The sequence below is a fragment of the Labeo rohita genome, unplaced genomic scaffold (assembly GCF_022985175.1).
Source record: "Labeo rohita strain BAU-BD-2019 unplaced genomic scaffold, IGBB_LRoh.1.0 scaffold_123, whole genome shotgun sequence".
NCBI lineage: Eukaryota > Metazoa > Chordata > Actinopteri > Cypriniformes > Cyprinidae > Labeo > Labeo rohita.
In genome coordinates this window covers 126,390-148,927 of record NW_026127373.1, presented here as the reverse complement: position 1 = coordinate 148,927, position 22,538 = coordinate 126,390, and the positions used below count along the sequence as shown (strand labels likewise).

The 22,538-nt window shown below is 43.3% G+C and overlaps 1 protein-coding gene across 1 annotated transcript in view; it reads left to right on the top strand.

The window, feature by feature from the left end:
- Positions 1-5,148: 5,148 nt before the first annotated feature.
- LOC127157877 (NACHT, LRR and PYD domains-containing protein 12) overlaps positions 5,149-22,538 on the top strand; it is a 72,478-nt gene continuing 55,088 nt past the window's right edge. Inside the window, exons 1-4 of the mRNA XM_051101072.1 lie at positions 5,149-5,342; positions 5,452-5,556; positions 10,215-12,080; positions 15,435-15,608. Of these exons, the coding sequence (XP_050957029.1) occupies positions 5,158-5,342; positions 5,452-5,556; positions 10,215-12,080; positions 15,435-15,608 (2,330 nt within the window). The 5' untranslated portion in view covers positions 5,149-5,157. The remainder of the gene's footprint in view (positions 5,343-5,451; positions 5,557-10,214; positions 12,081-15,434; positions 15,609-22,538) is intronic.

Here is a 22,538-nt window from a genome sequence, read left to right as displayed (position 1 = left end):
ATTACAGCATTCTGGTAAGTAACTAAAGCATCCTGAAAATTTTCGTATGACACCTGTAACTTATCCTTCCACCTGCGCTCTGCTCTGCTACAAGCTTGTCTCAAATCACGTGTAACCTGGTTTAACCAAGGATCAGACTTAGTCTTACCACTCTTAGCCCTTAACAGGGCTATAGAGTTTAGGATAGAGTAGCATGTAGAACTGAATATATCAAAAGCTGCATTTACATCACAAGAGCCATCAAGAACAGCAAAAATGATTCGGAAAATAAGGTTTTAAACCTCTCAGGATATTTCTGAAGTGATTCAATTTGTTTGAGTGAAAACAATTTTCATTGTACTTCCTGCAATTACACTCTCTAATTTTTGGTCCTTTGGCCTAATAATCTGACATCAGATGAAATAAACATCATTCCACAGTCATCTTTTAATGTTACTCAGATAAAGTTTAGGAAAATGTGCAGGGTTTAGTAAAATTATAAGAAGTGTAAGTAGTAGTCTAAATAATTTAAGACTACTTATAAAGAAATAGAGAACAGTTTTCTGGGAATGCATTTTTCAGAATAACAAACCAGATCAGAGTGTGTGAGTGTGTGTGGGTGCATGAGTATGTGTGTGTGTGTGTGTGTGTGTGTGTGTGTGTGTGTGACAGTCATTCTTCTCATTATTATGTGTTGTCACGAAAACCAGTTTAACTTGTTCTGTAGAAGTGAAAGAGATTTAAGAGTGGCTGTTCAGCACGACAGTTGAGAGGAGGAAATAGAAAAGATCTACAAATATAATTTAGGTGATTGTTTTATCTTTTTTAGTTGTTTTATGTGTGTGTTGACCTATGATGTGTCATTGGTCACTTTGTGTGTTTCTGAGACTTGAATGTTGTGCTGAAATCATTTTGATGATTTTATATTTGATGATTTTAGTCATTATATGAAACAGGTGCCATTTCCACTTTGCAATTTTTAAGAACAAGAACTAACTTTTAAAAACAACAACAAAAAAAAACTACAACTTGAAAATGTTAATCTTCCAAAAAACACATTTTCCCACCTCAGGCACAAAATCCTTATTAATATTACCCTTTTCATTCAGGCAAGGGAGCCCTTACTGTACCCACCGTAACGGATGATATCTGCACCATTAGAGTAGTAAAACATACTTGGGCCAGCCAGAATAAGGGCTACTAGGAGTAGAAGGACCCCATCCCTGCGCACTCTCTCCAGAACTCCCGGGAGCAAAGCGATCGGGGGAAAGGCATACAGACGAAGCCTCGGCCACATCTGTACCATAGCATCCAGCCCCAGGGGAGCTGGATGAGTCAGAGAGAACCAAAGGGGACATTGCGATGTCTCCTGAGTCGCAAGAGGTCTACCAGAGCTTGGCCAAACACTCTCCAAATCTGCTTCACCACCTCAGGCTGTAGCATCCATTGCCCGGGCCTCGGCCCCTGTCTTGACCGGATGTCTGCTCCCATGGGTTAGGGTTAGGGTTAGATGAGATGCCCAGGGACATGAACTGCCCTCAGAGAGAGGAGTTTGTCCTGGGACCACACAAGGATCTGGTGTGCCAGCTTGTACAAGGGGCGCGAACGCAGACCTCCCTGGTGGAAAGGAAAGGACGTGACGTGTGGCCAAGTATGGTGACCCATACTCAGAATTTGTGCTCTGCATTTAACCCATCCAAGTGCACACACACAGTAGTGAGAAGTGATCAAACACACACACACACACACACACACACACATGAACACACACCCGGAGCAGTGGGCAGCCATATTGCTATTGCTGCGGCACCCGGGGAGCAGTTGGGGGATCGGTGCCTTGCTCAAGGGACTCACCTCAGTCGTGGTATTGAGGGTGGAGAGAGCGCTGGATATTCACTCCCCACCACCTTCAATCCCTGCCGGACCTGGGACTCGAACCCGCAACCTTCCGGTTACTCCCTAACCATTAGGCCACGGCTGCTGGTTGATGTAATAGACCACTGATGTGTTGTCGGTTGTTGGTGCACGCCAACACATGGCGGTCTCTTAGGTCCGGGAGAAAGTGTTTCCTCAAAACACGGCCAGCATCTCCAGGTAGTTGATGTGCCACGTGAGATGGCGACCACTCCACAGACCACGAGCAGGGTGGCCACTCATGACTGCTCCCCAACCGTTATGCGGCGACAAGGAGCTCCTAGCACCAGGCCTTGAGACAGGAACCAAGGCTTCCTCCACATGTCCAAGGCATGTAGGCATCACCGCATGAACTTGATCATGCGAAACATGCTTCCCCTCGGGGAGAACCCCTTGGTCCTGAGCCACCACTGTAAGGATCTCATGTACAGCAGGCCAAGAGGTATAATGTTGGACGCAGCTGCCATCAGACCCAGCAGTTGTTGAAACTGCTTTGCAGTGAGTGCCCGACCTTCTCTCACTCTCGTGACTGCAGTGAGGATCGACTCAATCTGAGCAGGTGACAGACATGCCTGCATCGTGGTCGAATCCCACACCACGCCCAAATAAGTGGTTCTCTGTATTGGAGAAAGCACACTTTTCTTGGCATTCAGTCTCAACCCCAACACTTTCATATGAGCGAGAACGACATCTCGATGCCGAACCGCGATATGCTCTGAATGAGCTAACATCAACAATCGTTGATATAGTTCAGTGTGTGAATGCCCTGGAGTCTCACTGCTGAGCCGGCACTGCTCAGAATGAGCTAATACCGACAAAATGTCAGTAAGGTTTAGCCCCTCAAGGGCGGACTGTGCATGCTCAGGTCCCGAGCAAACCATACATAAATAGTGTGAATCCCCGGTCCTGTTTTAGGCAGGTAGAAACGAGCAATCTAATATGCAGTCTGCTCATATGTGGACAGCATCAACCTCCTCTGAGAAAGATAGCTGCAGCAGCGCAAGCTCTCACTCAGAAGGGGGAAGAACCGTAGCGCGGGCTTCTGAGCCCCGAGAGAGAGCGCTAGATCTGGGGAGAAAGGCAGAGAGAGGGCGGACCCGTCTCTAACCCGTTTGCCAGATCCAAGCTGCGATCCCCATGGCCACAATTACCACTCTGCTTCAGCAAAGCGCGACCTGAGCCGTGGGGAAGAGAGCCTTCTGGGAGCGAAGCGTGCTCAGAGTGCAGGCAGTCAGCTCCCTCGAGAGCTGAAGCAGCCCATTTCGCCGCAAACTCTCACATTTAAAGGGGGAAGGACCACAGCGCATGCTTTCGACCCAAAGAGAGAGCGCTAGATCTAGGGAGAAAGGCAGAGAGAGGGCGGACCCGTCTCTAACCCGTCCGTAGATCTATGTGCGATCCCCACGGCCGCAGTCGCCGCTCTGCCTCGCCAAAAACGGGACCTGAGCTGCAGGGAAGCTCACGAGGGCTTCCTCCTCAAAGAGAGCACGGCCTTGAGTGCAGCGTCATTCCAACCACTCTGAGCTGCGAGCATTCTGAACTCTATCGCATAATCAGCAGCTGAGCGACGGCCTTGAGACAGTTGGAGGAGTTGCATCGAGACATCCCTGCCCCCTGCTGGATGCTCGAACACACCTCTGAGCTGTTGAATAAAATATGCATATGATCTTTGAAATAAACTGTCCGTTTCCCAGACCACTGCGGCCCAATCGATCGCTTTACCAGTTATCAGAAACATAAGAAAAGCACATTTCTTCTCATCTGATTCAAAATCATCCCCTTGGTGTTTGAAAAAGATTTCTACTTGCCGGAGAAATCCTCTTCACTGATTGGCTGAGCCATTAAACTTATCGGGTAAAGCAAAGCTTACCTTCTTGGGCATGGTGGGTGGTAGCGATCGGATGTACTACGTAAGATAGTCGTTATCAGCTTGTAGTTTACCTAGGTGTTCCTGGAATCCTTTGAGAATATCGCTCTGGTAAGCAAACGCTGCCTGTAGATTAGAAACTTCTGCTGGATCCGTCGGCGGCGAAGTATTATGTAACAAGGCAGAAGCGGGGTTAGGATCCATATGCAGTAGTTTATTAAAATCCACAGCAGACAAGTCCAAATCGGTAGGCAGATATCGTAAATGTGAGGCAGGCAAAGTTCCTACACTGAAAGGCAGTCCAATCCAAAAGAACAGAGCATGGAATAATCCAATAAACTTAACTGAAACAAGGCAGGCAATGGTCACACACAAGGATAGATGAGACGATGAATATAGAATGCTCAATAAGACAGGTAAACTGGCAATACTTTGCAAGGGCCTGTTAGCCAGGCCCTGCTAAATATCGTACAAACAGGAAGTAACCTGTGAAGCAGAGGGAGCGGCACACTGTCAATATTCAGGGCTCCCTCTGCTGGCGTGGCGTTACAAAACTGTATTTTCTATCGCCCTACACCTAAACCTAACCCTCACAGGAGACTGTGCACACTTTTACTTTTTCTAAAAAACTCATTCTGCATGATTTAAAAGCCTGTTTCCTCATGGGGACCTAAAAAATGTCCCCACAAGGTCCCCACGAGGTTAAAAGGTGTAACAGAATAATGGGAAATGTCAAATTTAAAAGTTGATAACGTATTAATATTTCATTGAGGGCATATATTGTTGCAGTAATGTGTTTATCATCTACACACATTTTGATTGGTCAGAGCATTTTTATCATCTTTTTATTCAGCTACAGTGACAGCCTTTGTCCATATTAAGAACTTTCTGGATAAATCACTGCATTAATGCATCACAATAGTTTAGCTGAATTTGGTACTGCTCTAAATAATGATTTCATTGAAGACTAAAACTTTATATTGAAGGAAATTATTTATTTTTCAGTTTGTCTAAAGATGACAGTTGAGGTGTGGGTCCCATTATATATTAGGTGGCCTTAACTTCTATGTACTTACATCATTTAATGCAATGCATTATTGTGTACATACATGTTTGTACATTGTACTTATATTTTTTTAAAATACCTGAATATAATTACATCTATAATTACACTGTTGACCCATCCCTCACACCTTAATCCACCCTTAAACCTACCCATACCACCAAACCTGTCCCTAACCTTACCCATATCCCACCTCAATAGCAGCAAATGTATTTTGCAATACAATAAGAACATTGTACTTATTTTTTGATGTACATAGTGGTTAAGGCCACCTAAAATAAAGTGGGACCAAGTTGTGTGTCATTACATGTCCAAATACAGAACAGAACTCTTTATGCACACACAGAAGAAGACTGGGTGTAAAATGAGTCTCTGTGAGGAGAAAGAGGAGAAGGATGTTGTTCATGATCAGAACAAGACAGCAGCATCTCCAGCGTCAAGCTGTGTGTCTATGAGGAGTGATGGATCCATGCCAGAACCTCAAAACTTCAGTACTGGATCAGTGAACATTAACCCCAGGTGAGACAATAACCAGTGCTGGAGACAAGAGATAGTATTATAAGAATTATAAACATCAGAGATAGAAAGAAATAATCTGAATTATTAATGTGATTCCCATTATCACTAGAAAAAATGAAGAGAGAGCAGCATCTCCAGGGCCAAGTTGTGTGTCTATGAGGAGTGATGGATCCATGTCAGAACCCCAAAACTTCAGTGCTGGATCAGTGACCAGGTGAGACAGTCGCTATGTTTCCCTCACCCTGATTTTATGCATATTTTGAAGTATCGTGTCAGAAACAAGTGATGGAAACACCAAATTTTGGTGGGAAAAAAATCCTTAATTCACAAAAAAAATTATTACACTCATTTGAGGTGGTTTTCATGCGGAAAAGTGTTAATGCGAATAACAGTAGATGGAAACACATTCTGCAGATAAATTTCCCCATGCGCATCAAAAAGGTGACTTGGCATGGTGGGATGGCATAACCTGACTAAACAGCGGAACATTCTCGTTGTTATGCTCATTCTTAAATGCCAGAGCAAAGTCTGTCTTCAAAGTATAGTTGCCTCCCAGAACTCTTTTATATGAATACGTTCCCAAACAGCAGGCATCCACCTCTGTCTGCTCTCTCAGAGGTGCAAGTAATTTGTTATATATGAAAATTATTACATAAAGTTGGTACTCCTTACTTTTTTGTCAGTTTATCAGGAAGTGACATTTTTGTTCTCATTGACTCATTGGATGTAAACGGTTCTTATTCGCAAATGTTTTATATGATATTCCAATTTTGCCCATAAGTTAAATTTGCAATTTTAGATAGAAACCCAGCTCATACTGCAAGAGACAGCATTTAAACGTCAGTGATGAAGCCCTGACCTCTGACCCTGTGTGAGTGCCAAGGTTATTTTCGTAAACGAAAATTAAACTAACACGAAAACGATTGGTCAAAAAACATTTTCGTAAGCTGAAATAAAATAAAAATAACAAAGAAATGAAAAACTAAAACGAAACGAAACTAACAACAGTTACTGAAAAACTAACTGAAATAAAATAATCAAAAATCATTAATCGTTTTCGTAAAAATTACGTTCTCATTTGGTGGTGGAAAAATGTACCAGCTGTGTGGCGGTTTAGGGAAATAGCCTACCTGTAAATGGCGCATCATAGACGTGAGGTTATCTGACGGATAACATTAGATGAAAACAGTTTAAAACAGAGTTCTGCATGAGTTCTGTTTGGTAAACGTGCACCAACAGTAGGCTGCTTAACAGAACACCCGACCCGTTATCCGACAGCAACAGATTCTGTACCCTACCCGGCCCGTTTGACATAGCCTAGACAGTGACCTGAACTGCAGACACCGGATTAAATCTGCTGCATCACTAAGGCAAAATTATTTATTTTCTCATGTAACACAAGCAGTTAAACTAGAAAATAAGCATTCTAAGTTGGTGCTTTGTAGAAAAATAGACAAGCAGTGCAACAGAAAAAAGATGAGAACGCACATCCATTCAGTTAACAATAAAACTTTTGCCTACAGCTTGTGAACAATCTGTTTTGAACAACACGCTTATAATTCTTTATAAATGTATAAATAACATTTAAATATGCCTTATTGCCTAAATGTGATTGTCTCTGCAGTGTATATGTTCTAAAACATATAAAATAAAGCTGTCATTCACTTCAGCTGCAGCACAAATCCAATGGTACGCAAAGCTGTGAATCGAAAGGCTCTGCCATTATTATTAAATTTAATTAGTTCCAGTTATGCGTGTTTGTTTGCGGGAAAGTAAGCAAGACATGATAGTTACAGTATTATGAATATGGTTAAATAAGATAAAATATCCAATATAAACTAATTACATTTATTTTCGATTTAAATATTTTATCACATTTACTGCTTTTTATTATGATTATGTAAGTGCAACTTGTGTAGATTTATGGAGTAAAAATGCTTGACTGCTAGTATACTTTTACCACCTAATCAAGCTCAGCATGCTTTACTTTTGTGTCATAAGGTTAAATTAAGTCGTTGGTCTGCACTCTGAAAGTGATCTATTTTGTAAAACTAAAACTAAAACTGAAACTAAACTATATAAAAATGAAATAGAAAGGTGCTCACAAAATAAAAACTAAACTAAAACTAACAAAATTATTAATGAAACTAATAAAAACAAAACTAAATTTTATTGCAAATTTCAAAACAATATTAAAATAAAACAAATGTAAAAAAGCAAAACTATAATAACCTTGGTGAGTTCAAACATGCAGCTGATTGAACTACTGCAGTAAAATGAGAGTGATACAGTATTTAATATCAAAGTTAGTATCACAGAATGAACCCATATTTGAAATCATTGTCTTCTTTAACAAATGACACCATAACTAAAGGGATATTATATGGTTTAACTATATTTTGAGCATCACCACAAATGCATCCATTACAGAACACTCTCATCGGATTATGAACCAGCTGTATGAGAGTTAACAGTGTTGTCAGAGTTTTCTGCAGTTCAGAGCATTTCATTCTCATCGTTCATGAAGGACAGATGTGAGCTCAAGTTCTCATTTGTGGAGCATCATAAAAACAGTGTTTGACAGTTAAAACGAACATGGAGAAACTCAGGATTTTTATTAAGTGTCATTTTAAGAATAAAGCTGGTTCTAGATGATCTTGAATGGTTTTTGCATTATTAAAGTGCTCATATTATGCCATTTTAAAGGTTGCCAATATTGTTTTAAAGGGGTCATCAGATGCTAAGTTCACTTTTACATGTTGTTTGAACATTAATGTGTGTTGTCAGTGTATGTACAAATCTACCCTATAATGATAAAAATCCATGCAGTGGTTTTTAATTAATCTGTAAAAATAATATCCCCTTTTTTAAATCAAGCCGTTCTCAGATGCCTGTCGTTGTGGCGTCACATGACAGAGGCCGCTCCCAAAATAGTTGATTGACATGAGCATTTTACCTCAGATCAGCTGTAACAGTCCGCCCTCTTTGTTTCAATGCTGGAGCAGCGATGTAAGTTAGAAAGAATACTTCTGATTGAGTGATTGAGGTGTTGTGTTGCTGGATGTAATAATGAACATAGTGGTCGTCATTTACTCCTGACATCTGAGCCGCTGAAGATGCAGTAGATTATGTTTGTTTGTGAAGGGAATGCACCTCCCGATCTACATATGTCCGTCTATGTTCGCGCAAATCATTCATGATCCAGGTTCACTTACAGCAGAAGTGAGTATAAAGGGTTTTTTTTTTTTATGAATGTGCTAGTTAGCAAGTTTAGCGGCTAAATGCGGCTAAAGTAAACAATCTCTCCAAGCAGCTCGTCACTCCACAGAGAGAAGAGAGGGGCGGGGCGAGCAGAGCTCATTTGCATTTAAAGCAGCCTCAACCAGAATGAGATGATTTTTGCAGAGCCTATTTTGGCAAGGTAAAAAGGGTGTTGTTTTACAAAACCATTGAGAATTTTTAACCAAAGTATATTATAGACTTTTCATTAAGACCCTAAAGAATCATATCAACTTGTGGAAAATAGACATCCGATGACCCCTTTAATAGACTCCCAAAACAGGTTTACTTGTATGCAAGGTCAAAAAGCACTTTAGTTTTCTCCAAAAATAGATTTAATTTGACCTCATTTCTAAATTATTCATAAACGACTCGTGCTAAGCAGTTCGAAGAATCAGTCTCTCTAAGCCCCTCCTTTCCGCGAGCCCTCACTGCTGTGATTGGTCAGAAGGCGCAATCCTTTGTGATTGGTCTAACGCGTACAGCGTGTCGGAGAACGAAACACCCATTGCCATAACTGATTGACAGCCCTGGATACTTGTCAATACATAGAAAAGATGGCATCGATTTTACCATACCAATTCGAGCCGGAGTCTGACGATGAAACAGCTGAAGTGGCTGATCGACAAGTTAGCACGGTCTACCGTGGAAAGTGCTCGCAATTTGCTTATGTAAGCGAACCAGGCACACCTCTATGTTGTAAACTTCAACACTGTATAATGCATTAAGGCGGCTTTCAGTGCGGCCCTTCAGAGCGCAGCGGCAAAACTCATTTGAATGCCTTGCACGCTCCGCTGTGCGTGCGCTTTGGTCGAGGCAGAAACAAGTCGTCCTCGCATGGCGGAAGCAATTGAAATGAATGGGTTTCATACACAGTCTATGGTTTCATAGCACAGCGCTTTCCACATTCGGTGTGAAAGCCGCTCCAACTAATGAGACAGACAGACAGTCGAGCTGCATCAATCACAAATTGTCAGACTACAGTGGGTCCACAGCTGAACAACAGAACTACTGAAGTTAGCCAGACATGTGCAACATAATGTACACAACTACATATTCTGAATGATCGCTAGAAAATACGATCTTTGTAGGTTCATCTTTTGGAAATGAATATAAAACAATTTTACTCACAGCGTAGGATACAGCGTCTTCTGTATAATGTACGTATAAATTTCCATGTGACATAAACCACATGGAAATTTTACTGTTTGTTGGTGGGCAAGTTGTTTGCGATGTAGAACGTGGGCGAACATTATGGAAATGTGTTACTTCGTGACATACAGCCGTAACAGAAAAAGATTTGAATTTCTGATGACTCGTTCAGGCAAATGTGAGCCGACTCTTTTTTTTGATAGACAATAACTTTATTTATTGTTGCACTGTCGGCTTCACAACTTTGCAGATAGTTTATGTTCACATACAGCTACATGACACACTACATGAAAGATCATATTTGAAAAGGCATAGGAGCACTTTAAAGCTGTTTATTGTGCCTCAGCTGGTCCAGAGAATGACACACATGCCTTTACTAGATGTTTCTGCTCATACTCATATTCATTCATTGTGTTGTTCTTGTTTCTACTGTGTGGGTAGAGATGATCAGACTGGAGACCGACTGCAGGATACACCCCAACCAGATGATCAACTACAGAGAGTCAAAGACCTGCACAAAACTAGTATGAAGAACAAGTGTGAGAAATTATTTGAGGTAATAAATCTACATGACAATGAAACCCTCCTGAACAGGATCTACACACAGCTCTACATCATAGAGGGAGAGAAAGGAGGAGTGAATGAAGAACATGAGGTTTTACAGATGGAGAAAACAGCCAGAACAAAACACTCACAAGACACTCCAATCTTCTGCAATGACATCTTTAAAGCCTCACCTGAACCAGGATGTGAGAAGAAAGACCAAATCAAGACTGTTCTTACTAAAGGCATCGCTGGAATCGGAAAAACTGTCTCTGTGCAGAAGTTCATTCTGGACTGGGCAGAGGGAAAAGCCAATCAGGATGTAGATTTCATGCTTGTGCTTCCATTTCGAGAGCTGAACTTGATCCGAGATCATCAGTACAGTCTTCACAGACTTCTGCTGGACTTTCATCCTGAACTTCAAGATCTGGACTCTAAGATTTATGAGGAGTGTAAAGTTGTGTTCATTTTTGATGGTCTGGATGAAAGCAGAATCACACTGATGTTTTCAGATTGTCAGGAAGTTTGTGATGTGACTGAGATTTCATCAGTGGGTGTGTTGATGTCAAACCTCATGAAAGGAGAGCTGCTTCCCTCTGCTCTCATCTGGATCACCTCCAGACCAGCAGCAGCCAATCAGATCCCCTCCAAATACATCAACCGTCTGACAGAAATTCAGGGATTCAATGAGCCTCAGAAGGAGGAATATTTCAGGAAGAGAATCAGTGACCAGCATCAAGCCAGCAGAATCATCTCACACATCAGAAGAGCAAGAAGCCTCCACATCATGTGCCACATCCCCGTCTTTTGCTGGATCTCATCCACTGTGCTTCAAAAGCTCCTGAAAGAAGATGTGAGTGCAGAAATCCCTCAAACTCTGACTGAAATGTACATCCACTTCCTGCTGATTCAGATCAATATGAGGAATCAGAAGTATGAAGAGAGACATCCAGAGAAACTCCTGCAGTCCAACAGACAAGTGATAGTGAAACTTGCTAAAGTGGCTTTCAAACAGCTGATGAAGGGCAATGTGATGTTCTATGAGGAGGACCTGATTGAGAGCGGCATAGACGTCACTGATGCCTCAGTGTATTCTGGGATTTGCACTGAGATCTTTAAGGAGGAGTCTGTGATTCATCAGAGGAAAGTCTACAGCTTCATTCATTTGAGTGTTCAGGAGTTCCTTGGTGCTTTCTATGTGTTTTACTGCCATCTGTGGAAGAATATGGAGCCATTGCAGTTGTTTCAGGATTTAAATTATGAAAGACACCGATCTGAGAAAAACTCTTTGTATGAGCTACTAAAATCAGCAGTTAATAAAATTCTTCATAGTGAGAATGGACGTCTGGATCTGTTCCTGCGGTTCTTGCTGGGCATCTCACTGCAGTCCAGTCAGAGACTCTTACAAAATCTACTGACACACACAGAGAACAGCTCAGAGAGCATTAGAAGAATCACACAGCACATTAAAGATGAGATCAAGAGAGAAGACTACAACATTAAAGTCTCCACTGAAAGATCCATCAATTTGTTCCTCTGTCTGCTGGAAGTGAAAGATCAGACTCTGTCCAGAGAGATTCAGAAGTTTGTGAAATCAGACAAACACTCAGAGAAGAAACTATCTGCTGTTCACTGCTCAACCATCACCTACATGTTTCAGATGTCAGAGGAGCCGCTGGATGAGCTGGACATCATGAAATACAACACATCAGATGAGGGGAGAAGAAGGCTGATACCAGCTGTGATCAACTGCAAAAAAGCTCTGTGAGTATTCATTCATGTTATCACAAAAGAGACAGATTTGTCTATGAGGCTCAAGATAATCTATCAGATTATAACCCTTATTCTTATAATATATAGTTTATATATAAACCATTTATTTCTTATTTATGAGAATAAATGAGAAATAATGTATGAATATATGACCACAGAAAGAGATAAAATATAACTAGTTGAAAGCACAGCTGTGTTCACAACCATCTCACATTCAGAATTAAAAGTAAATGTGTGTGTGTGTGTTTTTGAATCACTGCAGTTCCACTGTTGGTCGGAACAGGATGTGAAAGCATTGGGTGGGGCCACATGTACTGAAACAGCTATAACTGTCACGTTCGATGTACTAGAAATGAGGTCAGGATCCAAAATGCAGGGAGGGAAATTTTAATGAACAAAACACAAATAAACAGAACAGAAACACAATCTAAAGCATGATCAAAATGGAGGAACACACACGAAGACAATGCAGCCAGAATGAGTAGTGGGAAATGAGAGTTCTTATAGACCAGATAATTGTGAACAGGTGAGAGCTTTGATGAGTGCCAATGACCAGACAGGTATACAATCAGGGAAGTGCAGTGCAAGGAAGGGAAAACAGCGACCTCAGGTGGCTAAGGGAAGCCCCACAGCCCAGATCATGACAGTACCCCCTCTCAAGGGAACGGCTTCCAGACGTTCCCAAAAAAAAAAGACAGGAGGGAGGAGGAACGGTGGAAGGTGCATCAGGGGGAGGGATGGCGGGCCAGGCCCGTGCAGCGGAGGAACGTCAGTGGACACTGCCGCCAGGGGAACGTGAGCTGGCCTCGCCACCAGTGGAACGTCACCGCCACGTCAGGAACAGAGAGCGCGGTCACCGCCGCGTCCAGAACAACGAGCGCGGCCACCGCCGCGTCCGGAACAGAGATAGCGGTCGCCGCCACGTCCGGAACGGGGAGCGCGGTCGCCGCCGCGTCCGGAACAGAGAGCGCGGTCACCGCCACGTCCGGAACAGAGAGCGCGGTCACCGCCGCATCAGGAACAGAGAGCGCGGTCGCCGCCGCGTCCGGACAGGAGATAGCGGTCGCCGCCGTGTCAGGAACGGAGGTAGCGGTCGCCGCCGCGTCCGGACAGGAGATAGCGGTCGCCGCCGCATCAGGAACGGAGGTAGCGGTCGCCGCCGCGTCAGGAACGGAGATAGCGGTCGCCGCCGCGTCAGGAACGGAGATAGCGGTCGCCGCCGCGTCCGTAACGGGGAGCGCGGTCGCCGCCGCATCAGGAACGGAGATAGCGGTCGCCGCCGCGTCAGGAACGGAGATAGCGGTCGCCGCCACGTCAGGAACAGAGAGCGCGGTCGCCGCCGCGTCCGGACAGGAGATAGCGGTCGCCGCCGCGTCAGGAACGGAGATAGCGGTCGCCACCGCATCAGGAACAGAGATAGCGGTCGCCGCCGCGTCCGGAACGGGGAGCGTGGTCGCCGCGCGCGTCCGGAACAGAGAGAACGGTCACCGCCGCGTCCGGAACAGAGAGCGCGGTCACCGCCGCGTCAGGAACAGAGAGCGCGGTCGCCGCCGCGTCCGGACAGGAGATAGCGGTTGCCGCCGCATCAGGAACGGAGATAGCGGTCGCCGCCACGTCAGGAACAGAGATAGCGGTCGCCGCCGCCTGCCCGCGGAAGAGCGTCTCCGCCCCCGCCAGAAAGCAGGGCCGCATCTGCGCAGCCTCTGCCCTACAGGTGTCCATCCCCGCCAGACAGGCATAGATGCACTCGAAACGAGCGGCCGACGCCGCCTCGAAGGACATCCCCGCCATCTCGGGAACAGAGCGGGTGGTCGCCGCCTCCCTAAAAAAAAAATTCCTCCCCGCTGGGCCCATCCTAGCTGGCTGCATTCTGTCACGTTCGATGTACTAGAAATGAGGTCAGGGTCCAAAATGCAGGGAGGGAAATTTTAATGAACAAAACACAAATAAACAGAACAGAAACACAATCTAAAGCATGATCAAAACGGAGGAACACACACGAAGACAATGCAGCCAGAATGAGTAGTGGGAAATGAGAGTTCTTATAGACCAGATAATTGTGAACAGGTGAGAGCTTTGATGAGTGCCAATGACCAGACAGGTATACAATCAGGGAAGTGCAGTGCAAGGAAGGGAAAACAGCAACCTCAGGTGGCTAAGGGAAGCCCCACAGCCCAGATCATGACAATAACTCTTAAATATAACTTATTTTCACCAAACTTGGAACACATTTGAATGAGATTAATTTTTGGTAAAATTAGCTATTTTGCCTGACCTGGATTATCTCTTTGTCTTGCTGTTTTGGACTCTGTTTGCACCTCGTCTGGACTTTAGCCTGTCTGTTGGATTACCCGTTTGCTTTGCCACTGGTGTCAACCTAAGCCTGTATTGTCCATGTCTTATAATAAAGCATTGCGTTTGGATCCACACGCCTCGCGTCTTGTTCCCTTTGTAACAGGTGATATGCACTAAGTATGCAAATGGACATTGAACAAAAGAAGAAGAAACAGTATGGCACACATTTTCTTGGCATCTGTTTCCACAGTGACTTGTCGATTTGTTGCTCTGTTGAGAATATCTTGTGCTTTAACTGTGAACATATTCTGAGTTGACTAAACTTACTCCTGGATGAGTTTTTGGAACCAGCATACTTCAAGTAAGCAAGGTTTGGGTTAATCAGCCGAGAGTTCAGGGTTTGCTTTCTGGAATAACCTAAATAGATATTCACGAACACAGTTAACACTGAAACATTCATAGACTGTTCATGCTGGATTGTAAGCTTTCAAATTACATTTATATTGTATTACCTGAATACTAGGCTATATTTATCCAATTTCATCATGTTTCACTCGATTTCATACATTTAATTTAGGCAATACAGCTTGGGAAAAGCTATATAAAAATGTTTATGTAAAAATAAATTAACTGTAGTAAGAATACATTACTTACAGTACATGACTGAAAAGATATCCTCTGCTGAATAAAGCCATGTCAGATTGCACTGTTCTTCTGAGGTACATTCTGGCCTATTCCTCACAGTGTGTTCCAGTAAAAAGTAGATGAATCTTGCTGCTTTGTTTATGGAGGTGACGTAGGCATTTACAGGTTTGTGTGGCTCACATGGATGATTACCATATGAATAGGCTGCACTGTGGGGGGCATGACCACATTACAGATAATGAACTCAAAGGGGAATGACTGGACCTTTCGTTGGTTTCATACGCATGGCTTTATCAGGGAATATTTGATCAATATAAGACATTTTACTGTAATGCACAGAATACAGAAAACACGACTTTAACCATCCATCTCCTCCTCAATGCACCATGTCATCTTCTGTTATAGACTTTCTGGATGCTGCCCTTTTGATCAGCACTGTGAAACTGTGTGTTCAGCTCTCCAATCATCAAACTCCCATCTGAAAGAGCTGGATCTGTGTATAAATGACCTGAAGGATTTAGGAGTCAAGCTGCTTTCTTATGGACTGAAGAGTCTAAACTGTCAGCTGGAGATACTAAGGTTTGATTTTCATGTTCACTCATTTACTATGTTCAAATATGTGTATGAATAGCTGTTTCATAAATATAGCTAGCACATACACTTTATATGGTAGTATACATCTATCAGTGGTGTTTTATTGGGTATGGGCAGTGATCTGATGTAAAAGTAATCATCTGTACAAAAAAAAATCAGGGTCCCCAGAAATTCTGAAATTTAATGTTGAACACAAAGAGGTATAATATATATATTTTTTAAATAAATAGTTCAATACAATATAAAATTACAGTATAAATTATGATGTATCCCCCCCCATGTAATGTCTTCCCTGTAAGACATTACAGGGAAGAGAATCTAAATAATAATAATAATAATAGTTCAGAGGAAAATGTACATAAATATGAATAAATTTTACATCAAAATTAAGAAATAAAGGATTTGACAATGTTGAAAGTAACACTCAGAGTCTCTAGAGTCTTCGGTGTTGTGCCATGAAAACAAGCTGTTTGTAAGATGTTATATAAATATAACCCAGTAAAGATAATCCCCATACATGTCTGCTTATCATATAAATAGGGATCCTATGGCTAACTAACCAGAGTCAAAATCATATCCCTCTCTAACAAGAATGATATGTCATGAGCAAGCTGGGACCAAGGTAAAGAGTGCTGGACATTCCTAGAAAGAAAAAAAAAAGTTAATATTTGCAGAGTGTATTTTTTGAAGTTTTTTTTAATGGGTCATCTGGGGATTTGGATTTTTTGAGGATACTGAAAATGACTACATTTACATGGACACCAGGAATCTAATTATTTACCTTATTCTGAATAAGACATTATTATGATTAGATGTTTACATGAGTTGCTTTTAGAATATTCCTTTCATGTTCCTGTTTTACATGTTATAGTACATAGATCGATTAATGACACACTTCATTATGTCCCCATGTGACGCTATTAGACATTCCCTCCAGAATTTCATGTATCAACAAACAGTTTGTCTTTCGTTATGGTACTATACAGACTTTTCATTTTTAATTTTACGAAAGTTTCAAGTTTACTTTTACTTTTCTTTTTGTTTTCATTTTGAAAGCCCTGTTATCTTTGCCTTTTACCTCACATTATGCTATGAAGGCTTTCTTTTATTTTTTTATTCATTTGATTCCTCAGTGTTTGCTAAATGTCCTGTAATTTATTATTCTGCATATAATACAGCATGTGATAAAATAAAATAAAAATGATTAACTTTTTTGAATAAAATAATGGCGTTTTTTAAGAATTAAAAAAGGATATAATTTTTGAGGTTGACAATGAACACATCGCAACCTTGCGTGTGACGGCCCTGATAACGAAACACAGCTATACAATATAGTTCAAAACAATGTGCACAAATAGATGAAACATATTCAGACATTCAAAAACATTCAAAACACTCTCCTCCCTCCAAACACAGCTCTCATAGAACACAAGACAAAATGCTTTACATTTCTTGAAATAATAATTTCTCAACATTAAACATTGATTGTCAGACTTTATTCACTGTTTCTTGTGGTTTCTTTTTAAAATCCATAAAAGTAAATAGTGAAAATTACATGGCTAATGTCATAAAATAGCATGGTTTAATATAGTGGGGCAGATTGTAACGCAGTGTTAAAACTTTCCCCATCAGCACGACTGAAATATAAAAGTGGTTAGAGTCTTCTGCTGACTTGCCAAGCATTAATAAACTATCTAAACTGATAAATAACAGAATGGCGATGTAGCGATTTAGCTCAAAAGGGAAATGTATATAAATAATTACAATTAATTATTAATAATTACAATTATTTATATCAGCTGCCAGTAGTAACTGTAGCAGAATTAATTTTTCATCAACTAATCTGTTTGTCCAGCGAACATTTAGTATCATTTTTGTATCAACTCTAAGAAATTATATTTTCTTGGCCACAGAAAATAACTTTCTTAAAGTACTATTACATTAGAGCATGTAGCTCGAATCGGAATCGTAAAGGGACATTAATTTACAAGGCAGAATCAGAATCAAAACTCATGTAAGTTGTGCACAAGAGTTTTATTAACAAAGGAGTAAAACATAACTAATCTAAACAAACAAACATGAAGTCACTCATATATGGGGGAAGGGTCAGTGAAAAGCAGTTAGAGAGAGGATAGGTTTGTCTGTGAATGAATAAAAGTAGTCTTTTCCTATAGCAGTAAGTTTCTGTTTTAGAGAGATTTAAGTAGGGGAAGATTCTCTCTACATACCTGTAGGTCATAAAGTTTATCTGATCTGTCCGCGTATTCTGGTTGCCATGGTAACCAGGGGCCTGGTGGACCATTGGAGATGTCCCGGAAGCCAGTGTTGTGGATTGGGTGACGGGGTCTGTGATTATTTGTTAATGTAATGAATAATTGATTCATTTAAATCAAATGAACAATTGTGTGTCTGATTGGCCCAAACAGTGATTAAAATAATAGCAGATTTGTCTCATTTTAAATTATTACTAAAACCTGAGAAGAAAAATTTACTTCTGTCAAAAATGTACTTTTACTATGGTAAAATAAATATTCAGCGATATCATCAAAAGGCTTTTGAATTTTGGCACACTTTTTTCTTTGTATAGTGTTGCTTTGGCAACTAGTAAATACCGTAAATTTGTTTATGCTAGTGTGTGTGGAAATATTTAAACAACGTGTGTTACAATTAACCCCGTGTTAGCTTGTGCCCAGCGCACCCCTGTGCCATGCCTTGTCTTATTCGTTTTTAATGAAGGTTATATAAGATAGTTTGTCATTGTCAATCCATCTTTTAAGCATTAAATCTTTGTTTTAATCTTAAAATTGAAAGGTGTACGTTAGCCTATTGATGTAAGCAAAACCAAGAATGCGAATTTGACAGTAAAGGGAAAAGCGTCCTAAGCCCACAAATCAGGAATTCCTGTTCACAAAATTCAAATCACAAATAATACTTATTCTGCCCATATTAAGATGACTACTGAAGTGCTTGAGCCTGACTAGCTTGGCAGATAGCTAACAGGTTCCTCCAAGAAGAACTGGAAGATGCCAGGTTTCGATTTAGTGTAATTTACTTGAATGTGCCTTCTTACTTGAAGCCATGCTCTTTTGTTTGTCGTCAAACGGTTAACCACTGCCATGTGTGTATCCTGCAAAATGCGGTGAAAGTCCTACACAATGGTAATAATGTGAGTAAGGTGTATACATGTCTATAGATAAAAAAAATTTAATATCCTAAAAATGTAATTTTTTTTCTTTGTAGCTTATTTCAAAAACTGAAACTTTCAATTATTCTAGATTCATTGTAAAGTAAAACATTTCAATTTTTTTGTTTTAATTTCAATGATTAGAGTTTACAGCTCATGAAAGTCAAAAATCAAGTATCTCAAAATATTAGAATATTTCCTAAGATCAATCAAAAAATGGATTTTCAAAACAGAAACGTCCAAGCTCCCGTTCAGTTGTACTCGTTACCACGTTACGTCAATACTGACGTATCTGGAGTCTCACTTGGGAGCCCAATCACCTCTGGCAGGGGAGCCGTTTCCTTTCTGGAGCTACTACTGGTCACCCTGTATCGACTTAGTCGTTTCCTTTCTGGAGCTACCACTGGTAGCCCCGTAGCGCCTCGTCTCAGCTTAAGAAAACAGGCCAATGAACATTGGCAAGTGGAATTTGCATGCCAAGCCACTCCCCTGTACACATGGGTATATAAGATGGTGGCGTTCATCCACTCATTCAGATTTTTGCTTCGGAGCCGATTGCTTCGTGAGCTGCTTCTACAAAGAAGAAAGAAAACCTTTCATCGCTGCGGGAGTTTCTCGGCTGTGTGGAACATAGTTTCCTTGCATTTCAGCGGAGAGTTCGCCCTGCTGTGCTCAGATGAGTGCTGCAGTCCTTCCCTGGGCAATCCAGTCTAAAAGAACAATTTCCTACAGCATACACGATCGTTGAGAGTGTCTTTTTCAAGACGCATCTCAGATCGTGTGCTTTTAGGGATCGATAGTTTCCCTATTTCCTCATGACAGTCACAATCGCTGTCTCACAGGTCTGGGATGTAAACAAATGCAAGTTGAGATGGCGTTTGTGGATGGGTTATGCCCATCCTGTGTGGGCATGCTCATTATCATGCGGCTCTTGCTGCACCCCCCCGGTGCCTTTCCTCCCGGAGGTCAGAGCTCAGCTACGTGTCCGGCTCTTCCCCCCGCACTTGCCTCGCAGATGGGAGTGACCTGGGAACATGTTGACGTCCTCCAGTGGAGTGTGTGATTGTGGTGCATTCGTGCTTGCGAAACGCCGCCACCTGGTGGGGCTGTCCGTGCTTCCTGCCTTAGCCTGTAAGCGTCTGCCAGCCCTGGCTGTAAAATGGGGCTCACAGCACTGCAGACCATGCCGCCTCCGCCCTGCACGCTATGGCCCTCCTGCATTATATCAGGCGATAATTCTGAAAAAGACGTGCACAAGCGTAGTTCTGACTCGAGGTTGATGCAGGAACTGCGTACGGTGACTGAAAAGTCTCAGTGCAGTCCCTTGGGCAGGTGATGTCCATTTTTGTGGCCTAGAAGTGCTATTCTGGCTGAACCTAGTGGAGATGTGTGACACTGACAAAGCTCGCTTTCTTGGTGTTCTGTCTCTCAGGCCAGCCTCTTCGGAGACACTGTCCAGGACTTGTCCCAGCGGTCTTGGGCAGTTCACACGCAGCAAAAGAACTGAGAGTGCCCATGGAAGGGCCGCATTTTCATCTGCCTCTCACCGAAGGTTCCAACAGGAACTGCTCCACTCCCCTTTGGGGGCTTTGACCTGGCTACACCTAGGGGGCACAGTCTGCCACTGAGTTGCCGTGCATGAAAGCGGGGCTTCCTGGAAGCAGACTACCCATGGACTGGAGGGATTGTTCTGGGAATACCCTTGGGAAAAACAGGGGCTTTCTCCACCGCTGCTGCCTTTGACCTATGGGTCAGCAGGTACCCACCCTTTCAATAAAAGAGCAATTTCCTCTATGTCCTTTGGGTTTCTCAGAACACGCTGAGTTTGTCTGTGAGTGACGCACATCCTCCTCACACTCAGACCCAGCACATGGTCTCGCTATCTAAGCTGGGGTTGCAGGACACATTGCTTCCTGGCACTCTAGTAGCGACAACGCAGGATTGTGGATCAAAGGTAAGCGCTGCCTCAGCAGCCTGGCGCTACTTCGGGATGCTTGCTTCCCGGGTTGAGCCATCCTTTAAAAAAAAAAAAAAAAAAGCTGGTTGTCCTGCCATTAAAAGTGTTGGTATTGGTAAAGTCCATAAAACCTGAAAAGAGCGGTGGGTTTCGTCCTGGTTCTTGAGTTCCGATTCGGTCCCCTCTTTGGGCTACCATTCGGGTGGCTGAAACAGAAACACATGTTTCTAGTCTTCAGCACTAGAGTTGGGCTACAGCTTTCGACCTGAAGGATGTGTACTGTTATGCTGATTACCTGACGCAGATCATTTTTCGGTCTGCTTTAGGGGTCAGACGTATCAGTACAGGTCTTCCTTCAGCTCCCTGTTTTTCAGAGTGATCCGTTTCACTGCATTTTACAAACTCGCGGAGCGTACCCTGGCCGCACTTGGGAGAGGGGCACCTGGTTCCTCAACTATCGCAATGACTGGAGTAGAAATACCTCACTCAGCCACTGTTGCTTCGGGTCGACTGAGAGAAGAGTGAGTGTTAAAGAACAAATGAATAAAAATAAAAAAAAAAAAAGCTCTCTCTTTTCTCAGCATGGAGTTGGATCCGGTCGAGACATGTCAGCGAAAGAGGTTGGTGCCGAACTCCCTGATTGTTTCAGGCACATGACAGTGGTCTATTTAAACTTTCAGAGGCTAAGGGGGGAATGGGGCAACCGTAGCTGCGGTTTGGCCACTTAGCTGCTCCACGATTGCTTCAGCACTGGCCACACAACCGGATCCTGAGATTGGCATGGCACTGTGGCACACTTCGGGTTGGCGTCCCCCTCAGTGTTGCCACCTTCTCAGCCCCTGCGTTCCTACGGGCAGCAAAAGTGTCGAGGCATGAGGCAGTCAACTCAGATGCTTCCAACATGGGCTGGGGTGCTGTTTGCAATGGGCAGGCAGCCTTGGGCTCCTAAACAGGACCTCGACTGCAGCGAGAATAGTCGCCTCAAGTTGCTAGCAGTGCTTTGTCCTCCACCGGTTCTTACCAATGCTGCGGGACAAGCACACGCTAGTCCATAAGGACACTGTAGCCATGGTAGCATGGTTGCCCGCCGGTGATGGACCTTTTTGATAGACCGTTCGTCTGTGCCTCCCACGAAAGGTTTGACCCCGACGAGGGGGGCCGTCTCGTGCACGCTTGTGCGCCCCTAGGAGCACCTGACCCAAAGAGGCCACCCCAGACGGTGACTGGGGGTGGGGGACAGACAGAGAGAGAGAAATAGAGGCGGTGCACCGCTAGTTCCCACGTGCAGGTCTCAGCCGGGTGGGGCCCTAGCTATGGCGTGCAATGTGCTCCGATCGGTCAGCGGGCTAGCCTAGCCCGTGTCGGAAGGCACAAGGGAGGGTGGACCTTTGACCCAAGCCGCACTTTTGCAAATCCCACTGGTCACGCCGGAAAGACTTGGGTTTTGAACGACACTTACAAAAAAGGTTTCCGTTTCCTTTCTGGAGCTACCACTGGTCACCCTGTATCGACTTAGCCGTTTCCTTTCTGGAGCTACTACTGGTCACCCTGTATCGACTTAGTCATTTCCTTTCTGGAGCTACCACTGGTAGCCCCGTAGCCGCCTCGTCTCAGACTTCCAGGCTTCTTGAGGGACTCTGCGGCCCCACTCCGGGGAACCACGGCTCAGGCTTAGAGGGGGCCACTGCTCGCCTTCGCCTCTCCCCTGCCCTGCCCGCCCGGTCACTGGTCACCCCGCATCGATATGGGTTTTGGCCCGGGGCCACTGGACACC